The sequence below is a fragment of the Chamaea fasciata genome, unplaced genomic scaffold, assembly GCF_029207755.1.
Source record: "Chamaea fasciata isolate MVZ Bird 193981 ecotype frontalis unplaced genomic scaffold, bChaFas1.0.hap1 SCAF_14, whole genome shotgun sequence".
Classification (NCBI taxonomy): Eukaryota; Metazoa; Chordata; class Aves; order Passeriformes; family Sylviidae; genus Chamaea; species Chamaea fasciata.
Genome location: NW_027094099.1, coordinates 11,074,941 through 11,089,794, shown reverse-complemented (window position 1 = coordinate 11,089,794; position 14,854 = coordinate 11,074,941). Strand labels below are relative to the sequence as shown.

The 14,854-nt window shown below is 40.1% G+C and overlaps 1 protein-coding gene across 1 annotated transcript in view; it reads right to left on the bottom strand.

Annotated features, from left to right (window-relative positions):
• Window positions 1-57: 57 nt before the first annotated feature.
• SH3GL3 (SH3 domain containing GRB2 like 3, endophilin A3) overlaps window positions 58-14,854 on the bottom strand; it is a 56,799-nt gene continuing 42,002 nt past the window's right edge. The window contains 8 exon segments of the mRNA XM_066196399.1: window positions 58-852; window positions 5,733-5,860; window positions 7,110-7,213; window positions 10,023-10,181; window positions 11,542-11,675; window positions 12,334-12,477; window positions 12,970-13,042; window positions 13,667-13,735. Of these exon segments, the coding sequence (XP_066052496.1) occupies window positions 647-852; window positions 5,733-5,860; window positions 7,110-7,213; window positions 10,023-10,181; window positions 11,542-11,675; window positions 12,334-12,477; window positions 12,970-13,042; window positions 13,667-13,735 (1,017 nt within the window). The 3' untranslated portion in view covers window positions 58-646.

Sequence of the window (14,854 nt, the reverse complement as noted above, 5' to 3'; positions counted from 1 at the left end):
AGTGGCCTCCTGCTCAAACAAGTGCCAGAACCATCAGTACAGAAGCAGCAACCGCTGTTCTTATCCCACAGAAATATTTATTCAGTTTGATCAGTAAATTATACCAATTTTCAATGCTGAGAACTTGTACTTAGTACATCATCTTAATATTGACAACAACCACTTTGCCTTTTGTCAACATACAATGCAAAAGATGAATTAACTTGTTCACAATAAATTACAGTGTGATAGATGAAAACAGCTCAATGACATCAGTAACTTAGGAACTGGTTACAGTTAGCTTCACTAACAGTATTTTTTTAAATGGTTTTCAATAGTAAAATCATTGCAGCCAAAGATAAAAAATAATCCACATACAATAATAGCAAGGAAATGCATTTTTGGAGCAACAGTGAGCAACCAGTAAACACTTCATACAGTGATCTTCAAGGCACAAAGCAAAAAAACTGGGTATGGGTTTTTTTGCAGGTTGACAAATCAGGGAAGGTGAAATTTTTTTGAATATAAAATAAATACATTTTAAAAAGACGCATACAAAAGTCAGTAAGTCAGTCAAATAGCAAGGCTTTCACAGAATGCCACACTGACAGAACATTTGTGAATCCATTTCAGTCATGAAATCATGTTCACAGCTCGAATGACACAATCACTGAGGCAAGGGAACTATCACTTCAACATAATTAATGGGGAAGAAGCCAGACTCTCCATTTAACATCCCCTCATACCAATTCTCATCAATCTGATTGGTCAAAGTTATGATGTCCCCTTCCTTAAACCCAAGTTCGCCTTCATTTTCTGGCTCAAAGTCATAGAGAGCTTGGCAGCAAGGTTGATCCATGTGCACTGAAGAACCTGCCCCAGTGACAGAAAAAACAACATCAAATGAGCTTCACAGCATCCCACCAGCCACTAAGCACAAAAGAAGGGGTCAGAAATGTAGCCCTGCTGTCATGTCAACAGCAACAGCTTTTCCATTGCTTTCATTCATTAACATCTTGTGCTTCTACATATAAAATACAAGATTAGTAATAATAAATTTCAAGCATAATTGTTTGTCCCTTAAGTTCAGATGCTATTCCTCTTTCATTCCTAGTTGCCTTCCCTCCCAAAAGGATGTTTATCTCCAGCTGAGGGTTGGAGTAATCAGTTGTCAAAACCCATGTGCTCTCTGTGGAGCAGCTGCCAGAGGAATGGGAAGGGCAGGGGTTGAGGAAGCAGAAGAGTCAACAGGGGAAATGACAAGGAATCCTTCAAACAAATGGCCCTGCAGTACACTGATCCTGTGGGAATACCTACCAGAGGGCAGGGGCTCCTGCGCTCCGTCCTACAAACACAGCCCTGCAGCCTGAGGCAGACACCTGGATTTTCACACCACATGTGCCTTGGCAGGAGTGAGGCTGCTCCCTGAGCTCATGTGCTCCAGTCCTTTATTTTACACATCCTCCATCTGAACTAAAGCAAAGGCTATGGTAGGAACAAAGATGCCTGCCAAATTATTTTAGGGATGAAAAGAGTTTTCTGGTACAGTATCTGGCTGTTCTTGTGATTTGCATTGTTTATCCTAAAATCTTAATTCCAAATCACCCTTAAACATAAAAAAAGTTAACCTTGTTAATGCAGTAAGTCAGTAAATACCTTTTTAAAAGACATTCTCATGGAGGAGTATTATTTAGCTTGGATTTATGGCACCAATGTATATGTAACATTAATATTTATGAATAATTACAATATATTTTATTAGAATAAATTATGTTCAAATTGTAAAGCTCAACTCTGTGGTCAAGGACTTGCCCATGGTTCAACTGTAGTTCAGCCATAACAGATTTTTTAACAGCATCTGTAATGTATCCAAGTAAAAGTCTGGTAATTTGAAATACATTTATAAATGAAGAATAGGAGAAAAGACTTAATGCTGCTGCCTTGTAAAGAGAAGTACCACACCTCATAGCATGACACCTCTAGAACATTAGTACTTATATTAAATTATTCAGGTTCTCTGATTGGGAACATTGCAGCAATACTCAAATATTCCAGTCTCGACTCTCCCAGCTATCATTTTTTTACTGGGTAAACCTGCATGCAATTGGTAATGCAATAATTAACACAGATATAACAGCTAAAATGGAAAAATGCATTTTAATCTGTTAATCATGGTAATGCATAGGAAACTATTAAAAAAAGTAAATGCTCAAGCATTTTCTAGATAAAGGAATTAGGAGAAGTCTCTAAAGGAAACTGGCTAAGAACCAGTGGTGATCACTCAGTGAGAACAGACAGGTGAAAGCATCTTTTTAACTGACAATAATACTATTGGGGGAAGTATCTGGTGTTAAAACTGGAAAGCAGGAATTTCTTTTCTCTTTTGTGAGTATATTTTACCCTTGATGGCAACAGAAGAAAGCTTTTATTTATAACAATGGAAGAGAAGTGCTGATAGAGACTGAGCAAACCTTCCCAGAGCAGCACTGTCACAAGGTCGCTCATCCTCTCCCTGTGGAAGGCTCAGTGTAGCGATAAAGTCCTACAAGACCCAACTAAATTAGAGCTACTCTAATACACTGGTACAGGTGAAAGCTTGGTTGTCATATACTTGCTGAAGTACTCCAAGCAGAAAAAGATACAATGAGCCAGTTGCCCAGCAAAAATGGACTTATCATGTTTAAAACCAAGAATGGACTGATTGTGTTTAAAAATAGCTGAGTTATTTTCAGCCTTTGCCAAGGTAGAACTGGTACCAGCTCTCCAGAACTGTCAACAGAAAGCAGTGATGGCAATAATTGACAGAGTTCCTTGCCTTCACCACCTGCTCCGATGGGGCTAATTTGTTACTGCAAGCCAGTTAATTTCTGACAGTGAGGTACCTGATCAGACATGGATCGCATTTGGTACATTTTAAGCTCCAAAGAACTGCAAAGAAACGTCTGGCAGCCTGGAAAGGTTTTTAAATAATGGCCACAGCCAGCACAACCGGTTTCACTCCAGGCTGTAGGATCAGTCAAAGTCTTCATTAGAGTCAGGCAGCTGCTGCTACTGTATAATCCAATGACACAAAGCTTTTCTGACAAAGGTAAGGGGGCAGCACTGCCTGACAGTCTGCAACACACACTGCTTAACATCACAGAACTGCTGGCACCACTCCAGCCTTTTGCTGTCTACTTGCACAAATGTTGCAGAGGTTTCAGCTAAATAAATTGCACTCTTCTATTTCTGCCAAAAGGGTTTATCTTAATTTGCAACTCCATATGAACCTCCTTTATTTCTCTAGTTTACTTCCCTGTCACAGTCAAAAAAGAACTGTCATTAATTTCCAGACCACTCAGATCTGGACAGCACAAAATCAGGGTAAGAAAGAAGCTGTCTGTGACTCCTGGGGTGTTACAGGATTAAACAAAAATGCCATTCAATGATGGTTTGAGTTTTTTGTTTGTTTTCCCCAAAGGGAGAGTATTACTGCCTGTACCTGCATCTACTCTGCCTTCTGTACCATGTTGTATACATCAAGTAGCAAAACTGTATTTTAATAATCACAAACTGGAAGCTTGCTAAAATAATTAATCCCAGTCTCCCTCATAGCTGAAGTGAGTAAACACTTAGATGCTTATGTTAAATTCCAGCATGTGGCAGCCAGATCCATATATTTCATATCATAGTCAAACCTGACAAACAAACTGAGTGAAAGGCATGATGTAATACAGCAATTAAAGAGTTCTAAAATGAGCCAGATGATGCTCACAGCTGCAGCTCATTAATGAGGATAACAATGAATTAGAACTTGAGATTTTTTTTTAATCTGCATTTACTCAAAGCAGCCAAATAACTCACAGCAACATAAAAATTAAGTTTATATGAATCTAGCCCTGCAAATGTGTGCGAGTCATAAGTAGTAAATAATCCTCACATGTTAGAGACCATACAAAGGAAAATACTATTTCAGCTCCAAGAAGCTGATAGTTGAAAAACTATTGTGGAACATGGGAAAAGTCATTTCCATTCTCAGAAGTGTACCATGGCAGTTGTGCTGAATGTGTCACATCTTGCTTTGAACTGTCCTGCAGATCTCCATGGGTTTGCTGAGTATCAAGACACTACTTAACCTGAGGGATGGCATCAGAGCAATCAAAGATCTGTATTTAGATAGGGTCAATATGGAAGCAGGGAAAATGAAGCATGGAAGTACTTGTTTGTATAAGATGGTGGAAAACAAAAAAAAGGTGATTATAATGCTACCTCCCCATCTCATGGAGACTTAAAGATATTTAGCAGTTTTGCTTAGAACTACCTGGTTCTCATTTCTCAATCATAGATCATAAAAAAAAAAAATGGAATCTGTTTCATGATTCTGATTTTAAAAAGGGACAGAAAGGTTTTCCCATTTATGAGCATGGCATATTAAGTCCACTGCAGTTTCAGAGAAATCCATATGGACAATGTTTGAGTAGGAATAGGAAAACAAAAGAGAATGAACAGTGTTTTCAGTGATGATTTGTACCTACTGGGGAGGTAAGCACAGCACCCACAGCTTCTTCAGGAGGAAAAAAGCATACATGGTCTTTCTAATGTTATTAACAACACTTCAGTATGGCAAAAATTATTCCTATTTCTCTTTTTCATCTTTTTTATGGTGGTTTTATTTCTTTTCCATTCTGACAGCACTAAGCAAGTGAAGCAGTGACAACCCCTCATTCAGTGATATGCAAACAGTTGGTGCAACAGTCCATGAATGGAGGCAGTGAGTGGAAGTGCCTCACTCCTTCCCTATCCTAGTGACCAGTGGCCATTCATTTTCCAGTTTTCACTGAACTTCAGCTCATTAAAACTGCAATTTTTCTTTAACTAAGTGGGATGGAAGCAACCTGGAGAAGTCATCATCTTTCTCCCAAAGGCAGGACTGATTATCCTTAAAGAAAATCTTGGAACAACTGCTGGATGGAAATGATAAACCACTGTAATGTGGTTTGACACACTAATTTATATACAAATGCTGAATCTGATTCTCCTTTCTCCCTGCACATGCAAAACAGGCAAAAAAATCCTATATAACTTGGTAAGTAGTTGATAGAGCCAAAAAATTTTATGGTGATTTTTAATAAAGTTGCTATGTTTTTGCTACTTTCATCCAGATGTGCTGTGAAAATACCAAGGAGGTTACTGACCCCTGCAAACATCTCCAGTGCTTTGGATGAAATGTGCCCTTGTGTCACAAGTCTTAGGAATGACTGGTGTGGCCTGAGAGAATGTGCAGAGGGGGTTGTCTCCCTCCATCCCACATTTGACAGCAACACAAAAACTCCTCTGAGCATTCAGGCAGCACAGGGAGCTTCAAACAAATCGAGGAATCAGATCTTGCTGGGTGGGTTTATGCTGCCAAACTGCTGCAAATCCCCTTCAGTACGGATTGTATAATGATTTGCTCTTGTAGCACAGTGCAAGAAAATTAAAGACATTAGAAGGAGCATGAAGTTACAGCTCCAAGCTTTATTCTTTCACTTTTAGTTCTCTCATTTCTCTCCCAACAACCTTTAAAAAGGAAGAAGACTGGAGGGAAGAAGAAATTAGTAGTCTGTTGAGAAGAACTCTACTTCACAATTCTGTTCTGGAATCTGGGAAACAATCTGGAGTCAGATGTACAGATATTGATGCCTGATGGATCCACTGTTTTCATGGTAAAATACCTCAAGCAAAAATCTGGCAAAACATCTAAAGACACATTAATTCTGTGGTGACAGACTCACCTGATGATTTTATTGAAGAACTATAGGCAATCCCATTGTGCTGCTGATTATCACCAATTTCCAGAGTTGTAGTTATTACAGGCTTTGGCTTAAATTCACGCTTAGGCCGACTAGATGCTACATTTATTCTGTAACACAGAGAAGAGCAGCAAGAGATTTACTCAGGAAGAAATACTTAAAAAACTTAAGCTCAGGTTAAGTGCTTTGCTGTTTGAAAGGTGGAGACAGAAAATCTTCTGCTGGTTTTAGTGCTGGTTTTGGTTGGTTTGTGTTTTGGTTTTATGGTGTTGGGTTTTTTGATTGGTTGGTTTGTTTTGGGGTTTTTTGATTGGTAGGTTTGTTTTGGGGTTTTTGGGGGGGAATGTGTGTTTTTACTAAAAGCTACTCTATTCTCACGCAATACTTGAATTTCAACAAATCTCTAATTTTTTTAATACTTTGGTCCTGCTGACAAAGGCAGAAAGCTTAACAGCCTGAGTCTGAGAAGTGATGAGCACCCACAGCTGCCACTGAGTGCAGCACAAGTTGCAGGAATGAGCTCTGTGGAAAGCTCAGCTGCAAATGACATATAGAAAAACACATCCAGGACAGAGACCCAGGGACTGCATCTCACACATGGTCTTTTTATTAGGGAAAACAGGAAAACACCATTTAGCCAGTAAAACTGGCTAGTACCTCTTGCTGTGTGTGCCCCAGCTGAGAGTTCCTAGTCTCCCTGGCCCCTCCAACTGGGATGGCACAGGGTGTCTGCAGACACAGCTGCCACATGCCCAAGCTCACAGCTGCCACAGACACCCTGAGCTGAAAGCCCCAAGCAGTTTTCTTGACTCAGCCTACACCACAGTGACACACAGGTTTCTGGGTCTCGCAGTAACACATTAATGACAGCAGCATTTCTCCCTTTTCTTAGGCTGACACAAAGTACCTGGGCTTTTCATACATGTGTTACAGCACAGCTCTGCTCCTGGCCAGCTGGCTGGTTCCTTACTGTGCTGCAGAATTTTGTTATACCCCTTAATCTCAATAAAAACAGGCCAACTCCCAAGCAAATCCTCCAAAACACAACTCAGAGCATGCAAGTTGAAATAAACCTCTAAACAAAGGGAGGCTGTTCCCATTAACCTCCACAGATGGGAGAGACTCTGCACACACTCAGAGATCCCTGGGCAGATCCAGTGTTATACTAAAGTCTCCCAAGCACAGCAAGAAGCTGCCAGGTGGCAGGGGTTTAAAGCCATGGAGCTCAGTCTGGCACAGAACACAGCAAATGTCCATCTGGGAGCTGGTGCTACAAGATCTCTTGCTTCAGTGACTTTCCAACGTTGTGAACCTCAGCTGTAAAAAGGGTCCAACATTTTCTGAGGGATTCTGTCTTACCGGTTTTGTAGCTTGCTCTGCAGATCCTCCAAAATTTCTGTGGATTGTTTATGGTAATCTAGTGCTGCTTCTACAAACACAGCCAACTGGCTGACTTGTTCTACCTGAAAGACAGAGAGGAAAATAGTTGTAAGGGCACTGCAGTACATTCAGCAGAAGGATAAACAAACAGATCATTTAAAACAGATCTGGTATCTCAAAAAGACCACAGTACCTTGTAGAGGTTATTGGAAAAGAGCACATGTGATTCTATCATAGAAACTGCCAGTTGGAAACTGAACAAAACCGAGGTGCAACTTCTAGTTCACTAACTCAGGGCTGGGTCCTTGAGTCATTTCCTTTCACAATGTGCAAATCCCTTCTGCTTTCAACTTCCAAGCCAGCTGTCTGTCAACACCCAAGCCCAAAACATTTAATAGGACATGACCCCTTAGCAGGTGAAAGTGGAGCTTTTCTGATCAATGCTGGAAGAAATTACACTGTGACAGCTCTAATGACTCAGACCCATTAGTGTTTATTATCAATGTTTACAAAGTGCAGTTCTGAAATGATCTAGACTTACCTCACTAGATGGCAGCATTTATAAACTGATAAATGAAACATGATTTATCTACTTGGATTTAAAACATATTAGCCAATCATTCAAAAATATAAATGATGAGGAAAGGGAGAATGTGAAGGAGAAAGAAAAAGCAAAATGTTTTTATTCATGAGGTAAAAAATAATCTCATTCCCCTAACACAAGCTGAAAAGTTCAAGCTGTATGGGGTATGGAGCAGTAACAGATATTTGTCTTCTTCAAGACAACGTTAAGAAGACAGACCCCAAGAAGTCTGACATCTTTCCATTCCATCATGATGTCTTCAGACATTGGATCATAAGAAAATATCTGAGTAAACTTTCTACAAATGTTTTATGGACCCATGGCAGTTTTGTGCTATACTTTGTCTGCTTTTACTCAGTTAAGAAGATCATTAAAATTTCTGCCAGGACTCCAAGAGAGCCAAACACTGTCACATAGCACAGAGAAAAGAAATGCACAGAACCAAACCAACAGCTGATACAATCCCATCAGAGTCAGAAGAGAGTAATACAAACAGCTGAGGACAACACACAAAGTGCCTGGGGTTTGGATGTGTGATCAGAGAAAACGGATAAAGGACTGTCCAAACAAGACAACTATGAGCCAGGAGAAATATGGAACTGTGGATTAGGAGAAAGAGAAAGAGAGACTGGGAAAGAGGCAGAGAAACTTGAGGGACTAAAAGCTACTTAGGAAGATGAACCTGGGACTGGCTGTGTGGGAATGGCAGGAAGATGCATCTGATAAGAAGTGCCTGCAACAGTGTCAATGTGGGAGGTCTGGAACCGGCTGTGCATAAACCTGAGAAAGGTGGGGATCAGGATTGAGCCTGGGAAAGGAACCTGGCAAAATGGCTGGGAACCAGAGCTCAGAGAACAGACTTCAGGGCAAGAAGACCAAGAGAGGGAGACTTGGGGAACTGGAAAGGATCAGAAGGAAGCGATTGCAGTTAAGATCTCTACAAACACAGTGAGACCATTTTGGGTTAGACACCAAGGCTGTAATGAGAAGTTTCAGAAGGACAGACAGATTGGGTCAGCATGAAAATGGAAGGGGAAGAACACAGAGTTTTCTTTTAACAGAAACAAAAGGAAATGGGTATAGAAAAAACTTCAGAGGGATATCCAGTTCCCCCCCTCCCAAAGGCAGAATTACTTATACTAACTCATCTGTTTTCTAGTGGCTGAGCTGAACCAGCTGAATTCCTGAACTCTTTTATCCTCCGTTTGGATCTCTGACTAATGATAAACAGTACCTGAAACATTTCTCAGCTGCCCATGCAAGACAGAATTATAAAACACACATCCACTGCAGCCAGGCAACTGGTAGAGCCTACAGTGGAACAGTGCTGAAATTGTTGGTAAGAGCATGTTTCAGCTTTTGCTGCCCTCATTAACTTACACTGGTAAAACAGCAAGAGGCTGAAGTGCCTTACACTACACACTGCTGTAACAAATGTGTCCCACTTACAAACAGTTCAAGAGCTACAGGCTGGTTTATAACTGGGTGTGCACAGAGAGAGAAGCTGTTTGCAGTTTAATATTCCCACTTCACAGCTCCTCACTGTTGCAGTTTGCTCACAGAAGACAGCACACTCTTTACTTTATGTATTTTCTGTGATGCTGCACCTACAGGAGAAGACAAAACTTTGGAACAAGCCCAAATAGGTCCAGCTCTCTTTTCCTACAATTCCATGATTATGCAAGAGAAAGCACATCCTGCTATTCCTCTCTGTGTGGACAGAAGAGAGGATTATCCTGAATGGCCACAGCTGCTCCTTATTTAGACATAATTTCATGATGGACTTGGACTCTGAGCCAAAGCCCACATACCTGAGCCCAAGCCACAAACTTACTCTATGGACTTTGCAGAGCCAAAGAGTAATAGTAATGATTTTCCGAGCTAAAATCATTCAGAGACTCCATTATCAGCAGTGAAGTTTTGACTATAAGTGAGCTAAAATTCAGAAAGCTCAGAGGGTACCATGCCCTTGCTTGTACCTTCAGCAGCAGGTCTTGACTATACCAATTTCCCAGCCTTCAGCCTCTCACTGACCAAACTGCATTTTACTCTCAGCTAGTCCTGCTTGAGACCTCTGTGGCCATCTTGGCTGAGTCACTGTATCTCCAGGAGAAATTCCTGTGTTCTTGAGTTCTCCCATTCTCTGCTGTGCATTATTTTCTTCTCTGACAGGGGATTTAAAAGAAGGAAGAGACAGTTTCTGCTTTCAGACCTTACCTCCTGTGAAGGATGGGACTGGCCTTAACCAATCCCACACACTTGCCCCTCCAGGATGTACTGCAGCAAACAAAGATGCAGCACAGACTTACATCATTTTCTAAGAAATTGAACATGCTTCTTTCAGCCAGTTCCTTTGACTCTTCAAATTTTTCTACTGCTTGTTTAACTTCTTCATCCGGTATCTTTCCAAAACGCTTCTTTTTATAATCATAATCCAAGCGGCGCCCTTCCAGTTTCTTCAAGTGATGCTAAAAGACACACAATATTTATGAGAAGGACCAAATGGGACATGCCCAAACAAACACACTGTGACCTAAGGAAATACCAGTGATGAATGCAAATATATGCAGACTTAAAGAAATACAAGGCTCAGAGGCTTTTACATCCATCCCTTTGACCCAAGGCAGCACCAGGGCCACATACATGTATGAAATTTTAAATAAAGGGCCCTTTGGTAGCACTTGGGGTACAGGCAGCCTTGATTTGCCTATCTTAGACATCCACCTCAGGGATCTCACTAAATGTGCAACAGTACAGGTTCTCTGAGCTGTTGAGAGAAGCAGGATCCAACCTAAATATTTGTGTGTCACCGTATTCTACACATAATTCAATTTTACATCTTGAATTATATGCAGTATGACAACTAAAAGTTAAAGGGTTATATTCCCCTCATAAAGCACTGCTCCAACAAATCCTGGTGCCCTTGTTAGGTATCAACTTGACACTTCTATCTGATAAAACTACACAAGCTTTTCTGCTGCCAAAAATCCTGGGACTGACAGACTCACAGAATGGACGCCGAGTGACAGTACAAAATGCTCATTAAAGCTAACATCAAACAATTTCTTTTCAGCAGTTCAGAAGAACACAACTGAAAACAGTTATGCTTCAAAGGAGACAGCTACAGACATTACTGCTATCTTTTTGTTCTGCTTTCCACATTCATTTATGTGTAAACAAATAAAGTAACTTTCATTTCTGCATTTCACCACGGTTTTAACTTGCTTATTACCCAAATCCACTGGAATCAACAGACTCAGACAAAGACTGCCAGGATTTCTTTGAATTGCCACAGCATAAACAAAAACACTGAAAAACGTAACTCTAAAGGTTAAAAATGTGTTTCTTAGTGTCCTGTATTTTTCCTATTTGGCACTTCAACACTTTATGACACTATTCAGATCATTCTGTGTTTACTCTGAAAAGCCTTTTCTAACAGTTATATTCATTCTCCATTATAAACAGCTTTAGACTGACAGAGATGGTAAGATAGGATAATCACTAGCAGTAAATCACAGCCCACTCACATGTTCATAAGCATTAATAAAAATGTTCATTAACATAAAACAGCAGAAAAAAAAAAGAATTTAATTCTCTTCACTATGCTTGTACTGACTGTACAAACAATATAACAAACTGAATAAGTTAGACAAGGGAGAAATAGTCAGGCATTGATTCTAAGCAGATTTTGCCATTGTTTTGCTAGAGAGAAAATCTATTACAACAAAATTTATCTACCTTATTGCTTTCAAGAAAAATACCTCAGGAAACTAGGGCTTGATTTGACTCTGATTATTGCTAAGTGAAGCTCTACCCTGGAAAACTTACCCCAATCTCTTTTAAATCTTTGTCCTGCAATAACTGTAGAGGATCAATAAAATTTTGTTTGACATTAATATCAAGAGAGTCCTTCACTTCAGCCATTTGCTTCATGCTCTCACCAGCATCCAGTAGTGCAAGGCCTGTGGTAAAGAATACGCTCTTATGTCTCAAGATATGTAAAAGCAGAAAATTAGTCTTTTAAAATAGCCATTTCAAATAGGTATCTTTGTACCTGCTGCAGTCCCTTGAAGAGTAAAAAAGAAAATAATGCAAGTTATGCTTGTCCTCTATACAAAACTGGAACTGGAAAACTTTTGCTCTGAATTACTTTTTGGGGTTCCCTGACAGATATCAGGGGAAAAAAATTTTCACCCTACTGTATTTGCATAGGTCGTTACTAAAACAAAAAAAATCATCCAGTATTACTGTTTATTTCTTTCTACAAGAATTTTTTCCCTGAGTTTACTTCTCAAATTGAGTATAGCCATTTTTATATAAAGGTTAACAGAAACTAACTGCATTTAAGAATCACCCTAAATTATTTAGGTTTGGCAATTTAGAAACTAAAATGCTTAATATCAGACAGCATCAGTAACAGTGTTATCATACCCACCTGCAACAGAGGTGGACAAATGTGCAGGAGCATTCTATTTCTGAGCTGTTATCAATGATCCCCTGATCCCTGCACTCAACTTTCCCTCTTACCTGCAGTGGCCAACTACACAGGTTATGTCAGTGAGCAATACTTTGTAAAGGACTTTATGCTGAAATATGGGCAGAGGAGATGCACAAACTCACCAAACATAGAATCATCGCCCAGCTCTCTGCCATACCGTATCATGCAGTCTCCCAGGAGTCCCTCTGTCTGGGGGTAGCCTGTGGTTTTAACTTGTCCTCTGATCTTTGACATAGTGTTCAGCATTCCCAGCTTGGCCCTGTATGCTAAGAGGGACACAGAAAAAGAAAAAGATAAAAAAGTGATAAAACCAGTTTTAAAACTGATCTGCTTAAAGCAATAAATCATTTCACGAGCAGTGTCACAAAGCTCGTCTCAGACTGGTGATTTTTTTGTTGTCAGTATCTCATAGTACAAAGTTGAAATAAGATTCCATTCAACAATATGGGTCATATGAAACTAGCTTTTATTCTCAACTGAAAAAGCATCATTTCTCCAGGCAAATATTCACCAACACTCACATTCCTTTAAATAGTCCTGCTTGTGAACTCCTTGATAATGCAGAAAGCAAATGCAGGATACAAGCACAGCCAAAGCCAACTTCCTCTCTCTATCTCCCTCTTGCTTAGAAGAACTTTGCAGAATTCCACACAGAAACCTCACAATGGCGACCTAATTAGCTTTTATTTACCTAGAATTAATTTCCAAGTAATGAAACAACGTTCATCAAAATCCACCACCTATTGTTCCTATCCTACCTGGATTTGGCTGAAGATACTCCGTGGATTTGGACAGAAGCTCTGTTACAGCTTTATTAGTAACATCAATTTTCTGAAAAAGAAAAAAGTAAATCTACTATGAACATTAAAAAACACATAGAAAGGCAAAGGCAATTAAAAAACCCACATAATTGTAAAAGCAGAAACTGGCAGTAACATTGTTTAATTTGCAACACAACCTATCAGTGGATACCAAGTATGTCAATTTCATGTAAATTTCTGAACATGGATTTAAACTAAAAAATATCTTTTACCAGGAGAAAACGTAGCCCAAGTAGCCAGATTTTTATCATTAATTTTATCAGATGCAAAGGCTTTGTGATATTTACAAAGCCTCACTAACAGTGCAGATTCCTCTAAACTCCCACACAGCCAGAGGAAGGTTCCTCCTGATGCTCTGCACCCTTCTTGGAGGAATTTCTTTTCACTGTGGAGAGGTGTCAGGGGAACCTGATCCTCTGCTCAAACAACCTTTATGGGTGTCTCTTCTCCCTAGGCTGAGCTGACAAGGCTCAAGGACAAATTTGCATTTATCCATTTATCTTTCTGTTTGGAAGCACATCATAGGGTTTTCTCCCCCAGGTAAACCTACAATACCATTCAATCATTTGTGACATGAAATATTTTTGATTCTGCAATAGCTTAATATTGAAAAACATAATGTGACTTTTCTTACCCTTTCCATCTCTTGAAATTCCTCATCTAACTTTGTTCCTTCTGCTCCACTTATTTTTTCACTGAATAACTGTAAAAAGATAAATTTAACACAAAAAATAAAGGTATTGTTATCTAATTAAAGAATTATTATCTCTGAGAGTTACAGGAATTTACTCCAGATCAGAAAATAGCCAGCATCCATTTGAGGTAACTGTGCAGGACAAAAGTAAACAGTCTTGGAAGTGAAGCACTCCCTTCAAGAGAGACAAGGATACCTGGTATGACTCCAGAGCAAGCAAACAAAAAAAAGATTTCTCATGCTTGAAGAGTTTGTACTTTACTGGCATGACCTATACTGCAGATTTCAGCACAGGGACCATAGTCTGACTGCAGGTAAATCCACAGTAACCTTTCCAAGTGTGCCTCTGCAGCTCTGCACTCTGTCTCTGCACCGTCTGGCCCTGTGTACCAGTAGGTTCAGGGATGTAATTCCCATTCCTGCTGCTGGAGTTTAGTGCAATTCTCTGGAAGGAACAGACCCGTGAAAAAATCTTCACCGTGACTCACCTGTGAGACTGAGCACCTTTGTGATCAAAACAACGAAGCCAGGTGCTCTTCAAAAACTCAAGGCACTGGTTTCAGAGAGATTTCAGTAAACCTTCTGAAAAGGCTAAAAGTTCACCAACTTTTGTGTGAAAACTCCAGGCTATCAGACCTGCCTGTGGGCCTCACTGAGTGAATCATGGCCAGGACTAAGCCACCGAGCAGAACTCAGCCATCTGCTTCTTGCAGTGCATGGTACCTGCACTGTGACAACACGAAAAGAAAGCCAGATCCTCACCCAGTGTGAAACAGCCTTTGAAGGCATCCCTCCACTACAACAGTGATTTAACACACATTCAACATTAAATTCCTTCAAAAATACCTAACATTTCTCTGTTTTAATTGGCTTTCATCACTGAAACTGTAACAGTGTAGTGTGAAATCCAGGCCTAGCTCTCTAACTGCTGCTGGTCCCCAAACTTGTCCCCAATAAAGTGTTTTGTTTGTCCTCAGCACCTTCTAAAAGGGAATTCATCTCACTGAATTAGAAGGGCCTTGGGGACTTGCATAACCTGAAAATGGGTCAAGGCTCTCAGCAGTGCCATGGTTCCCTGTTCACGGCACAGGTGTGGGGGGAGGACACTGCCCTGCCAAAAACCGGCAA